Below are 18,832 nucleotides of genomic sequence, written 5' to 3'. Positions count from 1 at the left end.
AATAAATGAATGCACAGCAGGAATTGCTTTTGTTCTCTCCTTTGTTCTTACCCTGGGAAGGACTAGAGTTATTTGTCCCACTGTCCCCAAGTGTGCCAAATGGTGTAAGAGCAGACAATTTTATTTAATTGACCACTGTGCTAAATGGTGTAAGAGTTAATCTGTGTAAGTTTTGAGCAGACAATTTTATTTAATGGACCATGGGATAAGCATGAGTTTAATGTCTCAAATATGTTTAAGAGAAAAATTCACTGTATAAAATGGCATGACTGCCTGCCAGCATTAATGATATCACCCACTCTCCATGGCCAGGTGGAACAAAAAGCCATCCTCATGACAGGGAATGGGACTCTTAAATACTGTTTTCATCTTCCCAGTGTTTGCAGAGCTCTAGGACATGGGTGGTGGTTGGAATGAGGATGGAGGGAGCAGGGGTTGTAGTGCTGTATTCTCACTTGTGGTCACTGCAGGGGTGGCTAAGCCTGGGTCTTCACCAAAGCAGGCAGTCAACAACTGTGGGTGTGTGACAGACACCATGTCCAGCCCATGTAGCTGTCCCTGAGCACCAGAAGCTGGGTGACAAGGAGCTGGTGATCCTACAACTACCTCTGATGGCAATGGCTTCTCCCAGCACTGCTGCCTCTTGCCCACCTGTCTGATTGTTCTGGCAGCAGACCTGCCTGCTCATGTTCTCTCAGCAGCTGTGCCACCTGGCTGGAACTACTTCTGTTCCTGTCCTTCATCCTTTAGGGTTTCAAATCTTCTTCATCTTCCTTTTTTCCCCCTCTTTGTCTTTGTTTTTTCTCCTTTTCTGCTCAGAGCTTGAAGGCTCTTTCCAGTGGCTGTGGCACTGGAGGCAGGTAAATAAAACCTGTGGTTTTGAATGGGAATGTGATTGTTTTCTCCCAGAGCAACTGCAATGATTTTAATCGGTTCCTTATGAATGTGGCTTCTAAAACCAGTTTGTTCTTCAATAGGCAGCAAGTGGAGTAGTGAATATTGTGGATATTGTGGATGAGACCTGGCTGCAGACACAGCATCCTGGTGTGGTGTCCTGGTTTAGGGCAAATTTGGGAGAGAATCTCCAAAAAGGGCTTCTCCAAAACCAAACCCACACAGCCCCTCCCCCAACCAGTTCGGGAAGAATTCCTCGGAGAGAGGTGGAAAGAACCTGTTTATTTGACAAGCACAGCACCCCCCAACACACACAATGAACAATACCGGATGACACCGCTCTTCCACTGCTCTGAAAAAGATGACAAATTCAGAAAGTCTCTCCTGGGGGTGGTCGCTGTTACCAGTCCCTCTGGCGCTGGGGCAGCTGCTGCAGCCACAAGGTGCAAACTCTCTCTCCGTGTTCCAAATCCCAGTCTGGAGCAGTCAGCAGGTCCAAACGGGGTGGGGGAACAGTCCAGAAAGGAATTTGGACTGTTTAGCTAAATTAACTAATGAGAAGGGGGGAAAAAAGCAAGAGCGAGCAAAGCAGAAGCGAAGCAGAAGCAAGAGCAAAAGCAAAAAGCAGGGGCAAGAAGCAAAAAAAGCAGCAACATGCACTGGTGCTATCTGGATGTCCCGCCGAGTGTCTGATAAGAGGCCCAAAACAAAACTCTCACTCTGCCAGTCTTAAAGGCACAGAACATAATATCCAGCATAAATTACACACACACGAATGGGGATAACAGTCACCCTAGGACATGTGGCCACAGCCATGTGGATCAGCACTGAGAAGTGGCATGTGGCAAGGCTGGGTTGGTGGAGACCCAGAAGCTTCATATCTGGGGAGGCAAAAGAAAAAGCTGAGCATAGACAGATGGGGGACATCCCAGCACCAAAATAGCTTCAAATCTGCCAGGAGGACTGGGGATAGAGTGTATGTCAAAATGGGGAACCTGCAGCATCCTCAATAGAAGTCTGCCATGGTGTCTGGCATGGAACACATGTTGTTTGGGACAAACAGGTGTATTTTTGAGATTATTCCATTACTCAAATATGACATCTATGACATTGGACTGACTCTCTCATCTCTGTTTAGTTTATCTTGCACGAGCATTTTGACAGGGGAGAAGGAGATGAAAAGGTGAACTGTATCAAATTGCTGACAACAGCAGTGCAACAATGCCAGTGCAGGACAAGTTTCTTGCTCAGTTTCACCTATTCTGGCACAATCAGGCACATACCTTAGGGTCAGCTTAGGATAAGATACTTGCAGAGAGCCCTGTGTAAGAAAGGAGGGAAGGGAAGAGTTTTGCTGGGACTGCAGATATGCTGTTTGGGTTGTGGGTTTTGAGGAAGAACATTTGAGGATAGATGAGGAACCCAGTCCCACTTTTCATTGAGACAAGTACAAACCCCCTTCTGCCTGGTGACTGTCATGCTGTGAGTCAATAATCCTGAGTGTTGTACACAGGTCCCTTTCATTGCTGTTTAATTACATAAACACTGATGAATACTTGACCAATATCATGGCCAAAATGATGTAAAAAAGTTGAAAACCACAGATGAGGTGGCAGGAAATTTGTGGAATAGGAATGTACAGTGATCTCTTGTGCCTGTCCTTGTTTGCTGCAAGATTATCCCAATTTCTCACAATTTCTTGTCAGGCTTTATATGAGCTTGTCCCCTAGCTGAACCCAGTTTGCCTCAGACAATGCTCTTTGGCATCTTTTCCAAATGTGATTGCACCCTCTATCGCATGAATTAGAGCTGGTTTTCTACAGACAAATACCTTTCATTCCTACTATGACTACTGATTTATGTGCCATCTTCCTGCTACAATAAATTCTACAAGACCTAAATACTAATATATACTAGGAATTCTTGCAGTGTTTTGGTACCCTCTGAAGATAAAATTAAGAATGCTTAATGATTAGGGCTCTGAACTTTAAGTTTTATTTTAAAAGTAGAGCAGACTGCACTACATCATTACATCTTTGTTTGCAAATCATGAGGAAATTTGAAACACAAGCCCAAAATATGGCATTGTAAAATAAAGTTGCCTAATCTCTTTAGCCTAGGAAAGGAAAGACTTAAATAGAGCAGTGCATCATGTTTTACGGCATCTGCTCTACAGGCCTATCAAAAAATATCTCTGTACCCGCTAAAAATCTTACTATCACGATCCGCCCCTCCAGTGCCAATTTGGGAATGAGCGCCCAGCAGCCGCATCTGTCCGGGGCGGGAGCGGCTGCGGCGAGGCCGCGGAGCGGTGGGTGCTGCCGCGAACGGGGGGCGGCTTCCCCCACCGGCCCCTCCCGACCCCGCCGCAGCCTCGGGGCTCTCCGCGGAGGCGGTGCCGGTGCGGGCGGGAGCAGCGCGGGCCCGGGGCCGTTCGGCGGCTCGGGCGGTGCCGGTGCGGGCGGGCGGGAGCAGCGCGGGCCGGGCCGCTCGGGCGGGGGCGGCCGCAGCCGCTGCCGGCGGGCAGCGCGGGGCGGGGCCGGCGGCGTCACGGCGCGGCGCAGTGCGGGCCGGGCGGGCAGGTGAGGCGGCGGGCCGGGCCGGGCGGGGAGCGCGGGGGGCGCTGAGCGCTGGCGGCCGGGGCGGACGCGAGGCCCAGGGCCGTGAGGGGCCTGCCTGGCTCGGGGCCGCGGCGCGGCGCTGCCGGCGCGGCTCCTGCTCGGCCGGCACAAAGGATGGGCAGGCGGCGGCCGGGTCAGCACCAGGGTCAGGGCCGGCCTTCCCCCGCGGCGCCGATGACTGTGGGGTTTTGGGAACTCTCCGGTACCTGACGCAGAAAAACTGGAACCAGATTTGCCAGAAAAGTAGAGTTATTTTCGGCGTAGCGGTGCCAGGAGGAGCGGTAAGGGCGGACAGCCCTGCCTGCCGAGCGCATTGCCTGAGCACACGCGTTTGTGCGGACAGCAGCCGGCATAGCCAGCGTCGCTTTCCAGACTGTGATGTGCAGGTGTTGGTATAGCAGACGTGGAGTGCGAAAAATCCCAAATAACTATTGACACTGAGGGCTAGCCGCCACACTGAGGGAGAGGTTTCCTGCCTTGCCGCTGTTGTGATCACCAGGTAGATTTACCCGAGGGCAGGTTTGAGATGTCTTCCTGTGAACCAGCAGTAAGTTGAGGGAGATGGCAGGTTGAGGTTATAGGCTCAGTTCATAGTTTTACACTGATTTTCTGCTGACCACTGACCATTTTATGCTGACCAGTAATAGCCTTTCATTTTAAGTAATTGCAGGTCACCACGTGTATTTTTGAGCCATGCATGGGGGGTCTTTCCTATATCACTAAAACATTTCCCCTTAGGACTTAGAATGCAGTCACTTTGCAATACACAGTAAAGAGCAGGAAAGTAAAGGAGGATCTAGTATGCAATGAAACTAATAGATGAAGAAAAGGAGCTAACACCCTCTGTGCCAATGGCAAGGTATAATAGTAGTGAAGGGAGCTGCTAGCTCATCCTCTTTGTCATGGCTCTGTGAAAGGGTTGTTAGAACAACTGTCATGAATCTGATTGGGATTTCATTATGTCTTCTTTCAGGTATCTCCTAATTTTTAACAAATTCTCATTGTGAGGAAATTACTTTTTCCTGGAGGCTGATAAAGGTACTCTGCAAAGTAAGTAATCTGCTTGTGAGAGACATGTGTCACAAGAAGTTTTCAGTAATTTGGAGAAACAATGTCTAGGGGAGCACTGGTGCAGATGTCTTCACAAAGTCTCCATACGCCTCTCTTTCTGCTGGTCCTTTGTGGCTAATGAGCTTTCCCAGCAAGATGCAGCTTGCTGTTGGTGCTGTGTGAGGTGAGGGTGGTCAAATGTGCAGCTGGGATTATAAATTGCCTGTTCTTCCCTCTTCCATGATATACACCTCTTCTGAGAAGCAGTCAAGGAAACCCTCGATACAATGTTAGCAATATTTCAGTAGATGCCTTCTCACTCTCATCCTTCCTTATCCTCCTTGGCCCCCCAATGCACTCCGATCTCCTGTGAGGTGCTGGGCAGTCAGTTTTGTATTGTGCAGTGTCTCTGGATGCCTGCATGGAGCTGAGCATTGGTCTGTGTAGAGGCATCACCCCCCATGCTTAACACTGCTTGGGTTAGTGTGATGGTCAACCTGGGCTTGTGGGGTTCTGCTTTTGGTAGTACTTGGGGATCTGCAATAATTGTGGCTTTGTGTAGACTAAGGCCTACAGGAAGGAAGATCAGTGTATGAAAGGTGCCAGACGAAGAAAACATGAGATTTAGGGGAGTGCTGTAGAGCCAAAGAGTAGAAGAGCTGGGAGTTTTTCCCCCAGAGGAACTGTAATCATAGAATAAGAGACTTGTTTTACTCACTAGTGTGCAGGTGTGAGGGTTTGCTGAAGAGGGCTGGGGTGATGTGGAGCTGTTGTGCAGCAGCAGCTTTGGTCTGTGGGCAAGGAGGCATAAGGAAAAGGTCAGACTTCACTCATGAGCTGTTTCCATTTCTGGCAAAAAGAATCAAGAAATCACATGTGGTTCGTTTATGCAGCAGATCTGTTGGCATCTCTCTGATGTGCTATTTTGGAAACCATTTGGCTGTTTTACCCACCACACTGTGCAGGCTTTGGCTACAGCAGTGATTCTGATGAGATCCAAGGAGCCTATTCAGCACTTGGGAGCCATTAAGCACTGAAAGAGGAGTAGCAGTTCTGAGAGTGGCTTGTGGGGCATGAATCTTCTTCTCATGATTCAGTTCCTAAGGATCAGACCCCCTCCTTGGAGATATCTCTGCTGAATTCAGCAATGGAAATAGCAATAAAACCAAACTTGGTCATTGAGAAAAAGGTGTTGCATTAAGCCTTGGCCTCTGCACAGGCAGCAGGAGTGCTAGGATCAGTAGCAAAAGGATTTCTTGCCAAAGTGATTTCATGTTGCAGCAGGGGTCTGGGATCTGCTGCCAGGCCACAGCTTTGCATTATTGTAAACATTGACTGAGAATATGTTTTATTTTTTTAGCTTGAGCGAGTTTGACTCAAGTGAATTCTGCATAAATGTAAACCCTTTTCTGACCCATTGGGAACTTCTGGGAAGTGTGACTGTGAATTGTTTTAAATATTTCAATTTTAATCCCCTGTGATGGTAGGCAAATACCTAGGTAACCTAGACAGTAACTCTGGTGTCTCATCTGTGAAAGGATGCAGGAGATGTGCCCATAAAGCACAAATGCCTTCCATCAAGAGATGGAAAGAAGAGGTTGTAACTAACACAAAGGCCATGCTTCATTTGTGAAATGCTGACAAATGACTTGAACTTCAGTAAAAAAAATTAAGCAAAGTGTGGTGGTGTTTGTAGGGGTTTTAGGATGAGGGAAGAGATGAGAATTTTGACTTTGTTTTAGAAGGTTGATTTATTATTTTATGATATATTAAAAGAAAATGCATATTAAAACTATATTAAAATAATAGAAGAAAGGATTTTATTAGAAAGTTGGTAAAGAAAAGAATGGAATGATAATAAAATTTTGTGACTGTTTAGTTTCAACACAGGTGGTTGTTATTGGTTATCAAGTAAAAACAATTTTACATGCTGGGTAAACAATTTTTTAAATCACATTTTAAAGTAGCAAAACATGGAGAAGCTGAAGCTGCTCAGCTTCTCAAGAGAAAAGGATTTTTCATGAAATATGTCTGTGACAGCAAAGCTTTTCTTACCTCAACCGTTTTCTTCTGAGCTATTTGTCTTCCAGAGCCCTTCCCGTGATGATTGCACCGTCTGCACCGAGCCCTGTCGGCGATGCTGCGCTCCTGTCAGGTGTGGCCTCTCAGGAGGTCTGGAGATCAGCAGTCCCAGGCTACTCTGGGCTGCCCACACGGCACATCAGCCACCGGGCCAACAACTTCAAGAGGCACCCGAAGAGGAGGAAACACATCCGGCCCTCGCCGCCACCGCCGCCCAACACTCCCTGTCCCATGGACCTGGTGGACTTTGGGGATCTCCAGCCTCAGAGGTCTTTCCTGGAACTCCTTTTCAATGGGTGCATTCTCTTTGGGCTTGAATTCAGCTATGCCATGGAAACAGCCTATGTTACCCCTGTGCTGCTCCAGATGGGGCTTCCAGACCAGCTGTATGGAATGGTGTGGTTCATCAGCCCTATATTAGGTAACTTTTCGTGGTGCTATTTCTTCCCTCTTATTTTTTCCACTATGGGTTTTTTTTTTTAATTTTTTGTTAGCAGTACCTCAGCTGAGGTACTCTCTTGTATACTCTCTCATGAGTATACTGTCTCAAGGTTAAGAAGTACTAACCAAAATTTCAGACAAACAAATAGGAGGACAAATCTTGCTGTGCCCTGCCTGAAATAAGACAAACATGCTCAAAATATCTGTTTTTTTAATAGCTTCTCCACCTCTTAAAAGTTGTTTGAGGGTAACCTTTGGTTGCTCTGTTCCTGTACTTAAAAACAAGCATAAGAAGATTGGTGTATCCGTTTGTGTCCCCATGAAAAAAAGCATACAGAGACAGTTTTCAAGGGTGTGTGAAAAAGAGCAGAGTGGGATTGCCTTCTCCTGTTTAACTTTCTGAAACAAATGAGGTGTTCCAATGATGAAAGACCATCGACCACTGGTGATACAGGCATTGAATTACTTGCCTTAGCACAGAGGCAGGGCTGGGAGTGTATCCATTACTATGGATACCACTTGGAAAATTTTGTTCTGCCTGTTCTTGTACTCACAACATGTGCTTTGGAAGAAGAGATAGGCCCCTCCTAACAGGCTGGCAGAGATTAATACAGGCATCTTTCCTACTTACATATTTGCTTCCTGCTGTTTTCCAAGCTAATCCTGCAGGGGATCTCACATCTAATATGGGATAAATGAGATAGCTTGTAAGGAACAGAGGGCTTAAGAATGTGTAACTTGTACTCTGACTCTTCACTGGTGTCAAACTCTGTGTTGCTGATGCAGGGTGAAGTGCCCTGCAGTGAGCAGCAGCACATTCTGAGTCCCTGTGCTGAGGCAGTGCCAGGCAGTGTGCTGTGTGTGTCCCTGGGTGACTGGGGATGTCACTGCACTGTGGTGTCCTGCCTTAACTGCCTTTTAGGGCATGCCTGCTTTAACTCCTCGGTGAAACAGGCTTGTAGAAGAATCCTGTCCATTGGTGATTCCTTTTTTCTAGGGTTTTTGCTACAGCCTTTGCTGGGAGCCTGGAGTGACAGATGCACATCAAGATTTGGGAGGAGAAGACCTTTCATTCTGGTTTTAGCAGTAGGTGTGTCTTTTAGAAATGATGGGCATAACACTTAAAAACATTGTGCATCTCTCTTCTGTGACATCCCTTGTGGCACTCAGCTGAACAAAATGCTCCTGAGGTGTTGGGTGTTGTGGGTCTGAAGAAGATGGTGAGTGACACAGCTGATGCTTTGGCAGCTGGAGATCCACACATAAAAGCTGCTCAGAGTCTGAAAGGATGTTTTGAGGGTCAAGATTGTGGATGTTTTTGGCCAAAGTAAACTCAGGACATTTGTTGGGCTTGACTAGTGGAAAAGGATTATGTGTATCCTATAAGCCTATAACACTAATTTCCCAGGCTGCATTGATATGAACAAGAGCAGTAGTGCTTGCTGCAAGGCTGTGCAGGTAGAATGATGCTTTTGGAGTCTGGAGCTCTGCAGGCTTGCTTACAAACAGTGACTGATTTTGTTTTGGTTTTGTTCCCAGGAGCATTGCTTGGGCTCTCACTTATGCTGAATGGCAAAGATATAGGGAGTGCCTTGTCTGACACTGAGAATAACCACAAATGGGGCATCATCCTGACGGTCTGTGGTGTTGTCCTCATGGACTTCAGTGCAGATTCAGCAGACAATCCCAGCCATGCCTACATGATGGATGTGTGCAGCCCAGTGGATCAAGACAGGGGCCTCAACATCCATGCTTTGTTAGCAGGTATGTCTTCTTGGTGCTTCCTGGGAGATGTGAGCCCTGAGTGAACAAGCCCTGCTGTGAGAAAGCAGGGTGTAAACACTGCTCTTTTCCTGAATAACCATAATGACCAAATACTGAGAGGTATCACTAATTAACTGTAAAAATAAAAAAATCATCTGCTTATTGCAAAAGGCTTTTGCAACTACCTCACCTCAAACAAGATACAGTCTTGGGCTATTCATCTGAAGGTCCCTCACATATTTTGTAAGACCTATGGAAACAAAATTATCCCTTGAGGGAGGAGGTTTGGCTTCCTGCAGGTGTGGAATATGTGTCTTGTGGTTGCTGTGTTGGAAGCGAAAGTGCATACTGGGTGCTGTTGATCCCTCACTGCTGTCATCTTCAATTGCTGTGCTGCCCTGTTCTGGGAGACTATTCCACACTCTTGAATGTGTTTGTGAGTAAGAAAGGAGAGTGTTGAAAGACTTTCACCCTGTGAATGGAGAGAAAGGTGCTCTCTAAACTTCCCTGTTCATCAGTAGTAACACAGTGGCAGTTTTGCACACTGTCAACACAGTGCTGAGTAATGAGCTTGCTACACTTCTGAAGTGATTGGATCTGTCTTAGTTAGATCTGCATTCCTCATATGAGGAAAATGGATTTTCACTTTCAGGAAAACAGTCTTAGCTGAGTGATTGCAGAGCCTTGTCACAAGGCTGGTGGACACTTCTGTTTACGGACTGAAATAGCTAAAGGTAAGGTGTTTTGTTCTTGGCAAAGAAAGATTATAATTTTAAATTATTTGTATCATCACTTTCACAGCACTTTCTCTCTCTTTCTGTACCATCTTGGTACATCCAGACTGTCCTTGTGGCACAGCTGTGTTTATTAGTGCATTTGAAGTGAAAAGGGATCAAATGGTAAAACAGAAATGTCAGATTCTACTCATGATTCATTGTACAAGTGTTGCTGTGCTGCTGCTGACTTGTGGGACTGGATAGGGAAGATAATCTTAGCTCTGTTTTTCCACCAGGTCTTGGAGGTGGCTTTGGTTATGTTGTTGGAGGAATACACTGGGATAAAACCAGTTTTGGAAAAGCTGTAGGAGGGCAACTTCGTGTCATCTATGTCTTCACCTCAATTGTACTGACTATTGCTACTGTGCTGACTCTAGTTAGCATCCCAGAGAGACCCTTAAAGTCCTCTAACAGGAAGAAAAAGGTGATGAAAAGTCCAAGTCTTCCTCTCCCTCCTTCTCCACCTTTCTTCTTTGAGGACAATGTAAATGAAAACTCTTCTTCTCATAACTCAGCTCACTTACATGCAAGTTTTACGAGTCCTGTTTCCCCCATGAGCCCACTCACGCCAAAATACGGGAGTTTTATCAGCAGAGACAATTCTTTGACAGGACTTAATGAGTTTGCATCATCCTTTGGGACTTCAAATATTGACAGTGTGCTTATAGACTGTTTTACAGGCGGGCATAATAGTTACATGACACTTCCAGCTAGTTTGTCCAGGCAGCCTGTCAGTGTCAGCTTTCCTCGGGTGCCTGATGGCTGTTACCATGGAGCAAACGGAATTCTGGAGCAAGGGGAAAGCAGCTTAACATCAGGGGCTGATAGTGATGTGCTGAGAGTGGGCTCACTGGATGCAATAAAGCCACGGTCATCAGGGATCTTGAAAAGACCTCAGACCTTGGCCATTCCAGATGCTGTAACAGGACACTGCCCAGAGAATAACAGAAGAAGAAATGTAACCTTCAGCCAACAGGTAAGAGCAGGAAATCAATGATATGACCATGTAAACATGAGTGTTATTAATCTCTTCATATAGTTTTAAATATGGTGCACAAATTGTTCATTAAAGACTCTTGTGGCAGCTTCCTCACAAAAGTCATTATGGGAACAGCCCACCTGCTATGACTCTATATCAGTAAAGCAGTGGGTAGAGTGTGAATTATGGCTGACAGTCTGTCAGCTGCCTTTGTTAAGATGGCAGAAATGGGAATGTCTCACTCTTAACTGGGCCAGTTGTGAGAGTTAGGTCAGTATTTTTAGTCCTGCTTCACTACCAAGGGAGCTACCACATGAACGTAGAAAAGGTCACATTTTTATTGAGCCTGTATCTTCCCTTTCCACAGAAAGACCTGCAAAATAGGGCCAGGGATAGGATTCTCCCATGAGCTTCTCCTTATGGCAGTCATTACATCTGGCTCCATCAGGGAGGTGAGCTTTCCCTTACTGAGGGATAAGACTCTGACCTCACCTCCCACTGTTGGTGATAACTTGGAATGTCTGAGACCTCTGCATGCTGGCCCATTTTTTTATGATCTGGGATGAGGTAAACAGTCCTCTGTTGTTTTTTTTTGGTTTTGGTTTTTTTTTTTTTTGTTTGTTTTTTTTTTTTTTTGTTGCTTGGTTTGGGAATTTTTTATTTTATTTTAATTTTTGGGGGTGATGGTTTTTTGTTTGTTTTGTTTGTTGTTGCTGTACTTTTGACCCAGTTTGTAAGAGCAGAATTTGTTAGGGCCAGGATTTTAGATACTGGGCACACTGAGGTTGAGCATTGAGGTTAGCAAGCAGTGATAATGTGATTCAATTAAACTCATCCTCTTCTTCCTCAGTGTCTCTAAAATTTCAGGGTCCACATTCACCTGAAAGTGGGTACAGCTCCTATAAATGCAGTGGAATTTATGCATTTCTGCTGTGCCTGTGCATCTGAATGTGGTTACCAAGTCCCCTAGTGAAGGGAAGAGAGTGGTTCAAGCATACTGAAAGCTTCAGTGCAGTGCTGCCATTTGTCACTTGGTCCAGTCTAATACACACCTTAATCTCCAAGTCAGCGTAGTCCAGCAGCAGAGTTTAACTTTCAGATGATCAGATAGGTGTGCAATATTGCATTCATCTGCTTACAGGATGTTTGTGCTTCCCTTGCTGTGCTTGTTGACCTGGCAGTTCTTCTGGTGCAGGTTGCTAATATCCTGCTGAACGGGGTGAAGTACGAGAGCGAGCTGAACGAATCGGGCGAGACCTCGGAGCAGCCCCTGTCTGTGAAGCTGCTTTGCTCAACCATCTGCCACATGCCCAAGGCTCTCCGTAACCTCTGCATCAACCACTTCCTAGGTACTCCCAAAGCACCCTCCTGCCTTCACCAGGGAGTATTGTACTTGCAAGGCACCCCTGAGGAAGGCAGGAATGATGCATCTGACTCCGTGTTCTCAGAAGGCTGATTTATTACTTTATTATACTATAGTATATTAAAGAATACTATACTGTACTGTACTATACTATACTAAAGAATACAGAAGGGATACTTACAGAATGCTAAAAGATAATAATGAAAACTCGTGACTCTTTCCAGAGTCCCAATTGGCCAAAGAGTCAAAACAATCACCTGTGGGTAAACAATCTCCAAACACATTCCACACAAGCAAAACACAGGAGAAGCAAATGAGATTAAGAGCTGTTTTCCTTTTCTTTGAGGCTTCTCAGCTTCCCAGGAGAAAAATCCTGGGTGAAGAGATATTTTCAGAGAATGTGAATGCCCCAAGGGAGGACTCTACCTTGGGTGAACCTTTTTCAGTATTTTATCTATTGCTGCAATGGCTGTTAATAGAGACAACTTGATTTCTTCCATATAGATACTAATGAGGTATCTTCTTAGAACAATTAGAAAGGGAAAAATCCCCAAAACATCCCGGCAAAGCAGTAAAGCCTGTGTTCCTAGAAAGGGAACAACAACAGCCTAAATCAGCACATCCTAAGGGGAATGTTCACACCAAGCAGAAAGATGAGATTAGTTGTATTTCCATGCTTTCACCCTGAGACTGGCATTTACTTTCCTCCCTTTGGCTGCTCATGTCCAGGGGTCCCAGAAGAGGCCAAGAGGAGGTGTGGAACATGGCATTGCAGGAGTGCCTGTAGCCAGTACAGTATTACCTTAACTCTTAACCAGTGTGTGGCTGGTGTTTAGGAAGGGCTTGCAGTCATTCCAGTTTACACTAAATTGGACAGAAGGGACCAGGTAATTAATACTCATCGGCTGTGAAAGGAATTAGGGGATTGTCTACATCAATGGCCTGGGTGCCAATTTGTGAGCAGAGTTTTTAACTGTGTCAGAGGCACTCTGGAGGCTGCAGCCATGACATAAGAAGCACTCCTTCCAGTCCTACGTGGGAGGATAACAGCAACCTGAAATTACTATGGGATGAGCCACTCTGTTAAACTGAGTGCTGTGTCCTGTCAGAACCTGAAGACAGCTCAGACTGCTGTCATCTATTTTTCTGTCTTGCTGAACCAGTATTTTGTGGCCTTTAGTCAGCCTCGAGGTTTCCACTTAGGAATTCAAATGGTAAATCTTGGTCTTTAAAAGCCTGAATGTCTTTAACAAACATTGCAGCATTATGCACGGGGAGCAGCGGTCTCAGCTACATGTGGCTGGATGTTATGTAACACTCAGCTTGCACAACCTGTCCTAGGGTGTGATTGTAATATAGCTGATAACATCCATGTAAGCTTACAAGGGGAAACTGATATTCTGAAATCCTAATAAGTTACTTTTCTCTTCTTTCAGGGTGGCTTTCATTTGAGGGGATGTTACTCTTTTATACTGACTTCATGGGAGAAGTAGTGTTCCAAGGGAACCCAAAAGCACCTCACAACTCAGATGAGTATCAGAAGTACAACACTGGGGTCACCATGGGCTGCTGGGGAATGTGCATCTATGCATTCAGTGCTGCTTTCTATTCAGGTACTTGGTACATCTATCTGAACTTCTGCTTTGAGAAAAGATACATTTCTTAAAAGTGGTGATTCTGCAACAAGTAGGGCAGTGTTTATGTTGCACACAGCCTACTACATGGCACAAGTGCTGTAGCAGAGTGGTTTTTTTCACCCCATTACCTCTGCTACTTAGCTTGACCTGCACTGACAGCAGGTGAGGTCAGAAACCCAGGTGAAGACACATCTCTCTTAGGATGTGGTTCCTTTCACCAAAATGGCATTTTCAAAGTACATGGAATGCAGAGATACATGCAGTCACCATGGGCACAATTCTGGTGCAGCACCACCAAGGCAGAGCACTCAGGTATCATGTGCCACCCCAGCACTTTGTCATGTGTGTCATGCCTCTGCCTGCCCACCCCCAGCAGTTCCCATTTACCCCTCTGGGACAGGGGCAGTGCCAGGCCTCAGCTCTGCCATGCCCTCTGTGCAGACAGGGCATCAATGCTGCATCATGGAAGCCAGATTTGGAAGGGGTCCTTGGCACTCACGTGCAAGCCACCAATTCCTCAGGGGCGTCGTGGCTGCCACTGAGATGTGGCTGCCTAAGCAAGGGTGGCAGTGGGGAGGGCTGCAGGTCACCCAAAGCTGTCCCATTTCCTTGCAGCCGTGCTGGAGAAGCTGGAGGAGCGCTTTAGCACACGGACCCTGTACTTTGTGGCATATTTGGCCTTTGGGCTGGGCACGGGCCTGGCCACGCTCTCCAGGAACGTCTACGTGCTGCTGTCCCTGTGCGCGACCTACGGCATCCTGTTCGCCACGCTCTGCACGCTGCCCTACTCCCTGCTCTGCGACTACTACCAGAGCCGAGAGGTGAGCCCCGGGCTGGGGAGGGCCGGGAGCCCCAGGACACCCCTGACGCTGTGCCTGTGTCCCCTGGACACCCCTGACGCTGTGCCTGTGTCCCCTGGGCCACCCCTGACCCTGTGCCTGTGTCCCCTGGGCCACCCCTGAGCCTTTGCCTGTGTCCCCTGGGCCACCCCTGAGCCTGTGCCTGTGTCCCCTGGGCCACCCCTGAGCCTGTGCCTGTGTCCCCTGGGACACCCCTTACTCTGTGGCTGTGTCCCCTGGACACCCCTGACTCTTTGCCTGTGTCCCCTGGGACACCCCTGACTCCTTGCCTGTGTCCCCTGGGACACCCCTGACCCTGTGCCTGTGTCCCCTGGACACCCCTGACCCTGTGCCTGTGTCCCCTGGACACCCCTGACTCCTTGCCTGTGTCCCCTGGGACACCCCTGACCCTGTGCCTGTGTCCCCTGGGACATCCCTGAGCCTGTGCCTGTGTCCCCTGGGACACCCCTTACTCTGTGGCTGTGTCCCCTGGGCCACCCCTGAGCCTTTGCCTGTGTCCCCTGGGACACCACTTACTCTGTACCTGTGTCCCCTGGGACACCCCTGAGCCTTTGCCTGTGTCCCCTGGGACACCCCTTACTCTGTACCTGTGTCCCCTGGGACACCCCTGACTCTTTGCCTGTGTCCCCTGGGACACCCCTGACTCTTTGCCTGTGTCCCCTGGGACACCCCTGACCCTGTGGCTGTGTCCCCTGGGACATCCCTGAGACTGTGCCTGTGTCCCCTGGGACACCCCTTACTCTGTGCCTGTGTCCCCTGGGACACCCCTGACCCTGTGGCTGTGTCCCCTGGGCCACCCCTGACCCTGTGGCTGTGTCCCCTGGGACTCCCCCTGATTCTGTGACACCCCTTTCCCTACTCTGTGGCTGTGTCCCCTGGGCCACCTGTGACCCTGTGCCTCTGTCCCCTGGGACCCTCCTTACTCTGTGCCTGTGTCCCCTGGGACCCTCCTTACTCTGTGCCTGTGTCCCCGGGACACCCCTGACCCTGTGCCCGTGTCCCCGCAGTTTGTCGGCTCGCAGGCGGAGGGCACTCGGCGTGGCATGGGCGTTGACATCTCGCTGCTGAGCTGCCAGTACTTCCTGGCACAGATCCTCGTGGCCCTGGCCATGGGGCCGCTGACAGCGGCCGTGGGCAGTGCCAGCAGTGCCATGTACTTCTCCAGCCTGGTGTCCTTCCTGGGCTGCCTCTTCTCCTCCCTCTGTGTCACCTACGAGCTGCTGCCCACCGAGGAGCTGCCGCCCGTGGAGGAGCAGCGCCCGCTCCTGCCCCGCACACGCAACCAATAAACGGGAGAAGCTGCCTCGGCCTCTGCTGCCTCCTTGTCTCACCCTTGGCCTCCCAATCGCCACAGGCCGGACTGTGCCCCCTGGGATGGCAGCAGGGGGCTTGGCACACGGAAAGAAAGGTCTGTGCTGGCTTTGCTGGGCTTTCCCCTGCTGGAGGGAAGGTGAGGGGTGAGGCAGCGGCGCCTGGCACTGCTCGTGTGCTTCCCCCGAGGTGGCAGAGGGCTGTCTGTGCTCCTGGGGCCTCGTGGTGCTGTTACCCGGGGTGGCTGCCACTGTCCTGCACGAGGCAGACCTGCAAGTCCGGGGCCTGGGCAGGACAAGCTCCCTCTGTCGCTGCTGGGCTGCACGCACTGCTGCAGAGATTGCCACCGCGGGGATGGTGACAGGCCAGTCTGGGGGCAGAAGGTGCCACCTCCTGGCCAGGCAGAGCAGCCCCGGTCGCCAAGGGCAGAGGTGATTCCTGGGAGGCCTTTGGGAGCTGCGGGTCCAACCTGCAGCCTCTGCCCGTGGAAGGCCTGGCTCTGGAGGGTGCTTTTCAAAACTTTGGGAAGGCTGAGAGCAGCTGGTCTTGCTTGGGTGGTGTAGGTCCTCTGTCAGGTGTCAGTTCAGGCCAGGAGTTAATTTTAAGTCATTAATAAAACTATTTCTGGGTGCACAGAGCTCCCACCAGCAGAACTGCTACAAGACACCTCTGTGGGCTGCCAGCACTGTGGCCTGGCTCCCACACCCCTCTCTGGGGGTCCTGGCTGTGGTCCTTGGTGATGTTTGCCAATATGTGCATATTTCCTTCCTCATTAGAGTTTTAATTAAGACTACAGGAGTTTGTGATGACTTAGCAGGAGGATTTGTCCATAATCCAATTCAGCAGTTGTCCCCAGCTCTGGGGAGAAAGGTCTTTTCCCATCAACCTCTCTTGGGCAGGTTACTCTCAAGAACTTTACTCATAAGAAAAATCATTTGTATGGAAGCGTGCATCACATCATTCTTGTTTCTACAATTTTACCTTGGGACATTCTGAAGCCTGGGGATCGGGGCTAAGTGCTTGTCAATTATGGCTGCATTTTCTACATCTCAGTGAAACCAGTAAAAGGGCTTTGGGTTTCATGACCTGAGAGATTTCTTAATTATTCTGATTTTAGAAGGTGGTGTGTGAGAATTTTTACAAGTTCTAGTTAAGGCCAGGAGTTAATTTTAAGTCATTAATAAAACTGTTTCTAAAGCCCCTGTCAGTCTGCCTCTGTATGTGGGTAGGCAGCCAAGTTCTGCCAAGGCTGGTGGGCATTTTGGTGTTCACATGTGCTGTGCATGGCATCCCTGTAGAGATTATATTTGGTTCCTAGATCCAGAAGAAGGGTTTTCTCTGGAGAGTCACTCCTTTTAAATGGGTTGTACTTCACTAAGTTGGTTCTGATCTATGATGCCAAGGTGAAACAATACCTGTAATCTTGAGTTGTTGTGGCTTACTGTAATCCAGCTGAAAGAATAATACATAACTTGTAAGAAACCCTCATTTTTATCATCTGCTCCCAGTTTTTCTATTTTAGAAGCAAGTATTGACTTAGAGGAATACTGCTGAAATGGTGAAGTCAAGCACTCAGAGATAAAGGACTGTTAGCTGTGAGACTGATCAGTACATTCACCTTTCATTTCTTTCTTTGGGCTCACACGGTGCCACATCTGCAGGAATATCTGTGCCATTCCCTTCATTAGGGACAGCTGTCCCCAAGAATGTTCAGGACAAAGCTGGGACAAACAGCATGAGAAACAATGGCATTTGGCACTTCTGACAATCTAAACACTTGACTTTGGAGAATTATTATTTTCTTGTTAGTCTGCTTTGTAATCTTAATTTCTCTTCTTTCTCAAACTTTTAGACTCAAGAATTATTTTATTTTTTGTTTGGTCCCACTAGCTAATGTGGTATTAGTTGTTAAAGTTTTTTTTCTCCTCTTAAGTTTTGTAGCCAGCATTATTGCACTAAATGGATTGTGAGCACTTTACTTTTCCAGGGAGCTGGAGTTGCAGATCATTTTGTTGTAAGTGAAAAATCTTCAAAAAATTCATAAAATCAGTGTATTTGATTATAATGTTTGTCTCCATTTCCCTCTGTAAATAATATCAACTACATTTATGTAGTTATAAAACTATTGCTATGCCTGTATGCCTTCCCAATGGACTCTGTATTACAGTTTTCTATTTTATGGGACATGGACTTTATTTTGCAAATGTATTTATGTAGAGGTACATACACAGGACTTCTAAGTCAACATCAGGGTGTGTTCATTTGGGGCTTTGAGCAATACTAGTGGTGTCTGGGAAAAAACCAGAGCCTGTCACCATCATGCAGAGTTAAAAGTTGCACCGAACCCTTAGGAATAACTCTAAAAAGAGGCATTGCTTACTTGCTTATTCTTTTCCTTTGTCAGACATTTTGTATTTTACAGAAATGACTGTATATGGTCACTGGTGAACTCTGAGCTGCAACGTGGTGTTTCCCTTCTGGAATCCAAAGGCTTCAAATATTCTGTCTAAATTTGCAAGTTCCTGATTAAAAAAAAAGATGCATGAGTTTAGGCAGGAACGTGATTTTACACTGTGCTGTTTTTCAGTGATGCCTTTAAAGTTAATTTTGATCAAGTCCACATCATTAAAGGTTGCTTCATGGCAATTATTTGTGATGTTTGTAAATGTATTTATTACACTTGTACAGAAGCAGGGAAAACGGGGAGAGGGATGGAGAAAAGACCTAACTGGTTTTCACATGTTTGTAATTAAGCTACCTGTAACCATCTCAGCATGTCTGCAGCTCACTCAGAAAAACCTCATGATTTCAGAACTTCTGCTGTTCTTCAGTTGGAAAAATAAATCTTTTCAAGAATAAAATTTATATATATAAATATAGTATGTATCTAGTATATATAAGGTATATTGGGAAGTATTTAAGTGCTCTCTAGACAATTTATTTCCTACAAATGAGTCATTAAGCACCTTGCACTCTATAGGAGATACACTTTATTAAAAAAAGAATATGTGTAAAAGGTTCTTAATGTGCTCTCCCTCCCTCAGAGGTTGGTTA

General features: G+C 47.3%; 1 protein-coding gene across 2 annotated transcripts; it reads left to right on the top strand.

The window, feature by feature from the left end:
• Positions 1-3,432: 3,432 nt before the first annotated feature.
• Positions 3,433-18,424, top strand: SLC45A1 (solute carrier family 45 member 1). 2 transcript variants are annotated; one of them, XM_059866846.1, is made up of 10 exons: positions 3,433-3,476; positions 4,489-4,565; positions 6,656-7,068; positions 8,086-8,178; positions 8,628-8,852; positions 9,865-10,604; positions 11,803-11,956; positions 13,407-13,583; positions 14,223-14,428; positions 15,475-18,424. In XM_059866846.1, exons 3-10 carry the CDS (start codon positions 6,669-6,671, stop codon positions 15,754-15,756), a joined length of 2,277 nt encoding a protein of 758 aa, XP_059722829.1. In that variant the 5' UTR covers positions 3,433-3,476; positions 4,489-4,565; positions 6,656-6,668; the 3' UTR covers positions 15,757-18,424. The 2 variants fall into 2 exon arrangements, with proteins under 2 accessions (XP_059722829.1, XP_059722828.1); XM_059866845.1 differs by lacking the exon at positions 3,433-3,476 and adding an exon at positions 3,606-4,374.
• The last annotated feature ends 408 nt before the right edge of the window (positions 18,425-18,832 follow it).

This window comes from Haemorhous mexicanus, chromosome 23, assembly GCF_027477595.1.
Source record: "Haemorhous mexicanus isolate bHaeMex1 chromosome 23, bHaeMex1.pri, whole genome shotgun sequence".
Lineage (NCBI taxonomy): Eukaryota > Metazoa > Chordata > Aves > Passeriformes > Fringillidae > Haemorhous > Haemorhous mexicanus.
This window is presented reverse-complemented; position numbering and strand designations above follow the sequence as displayed.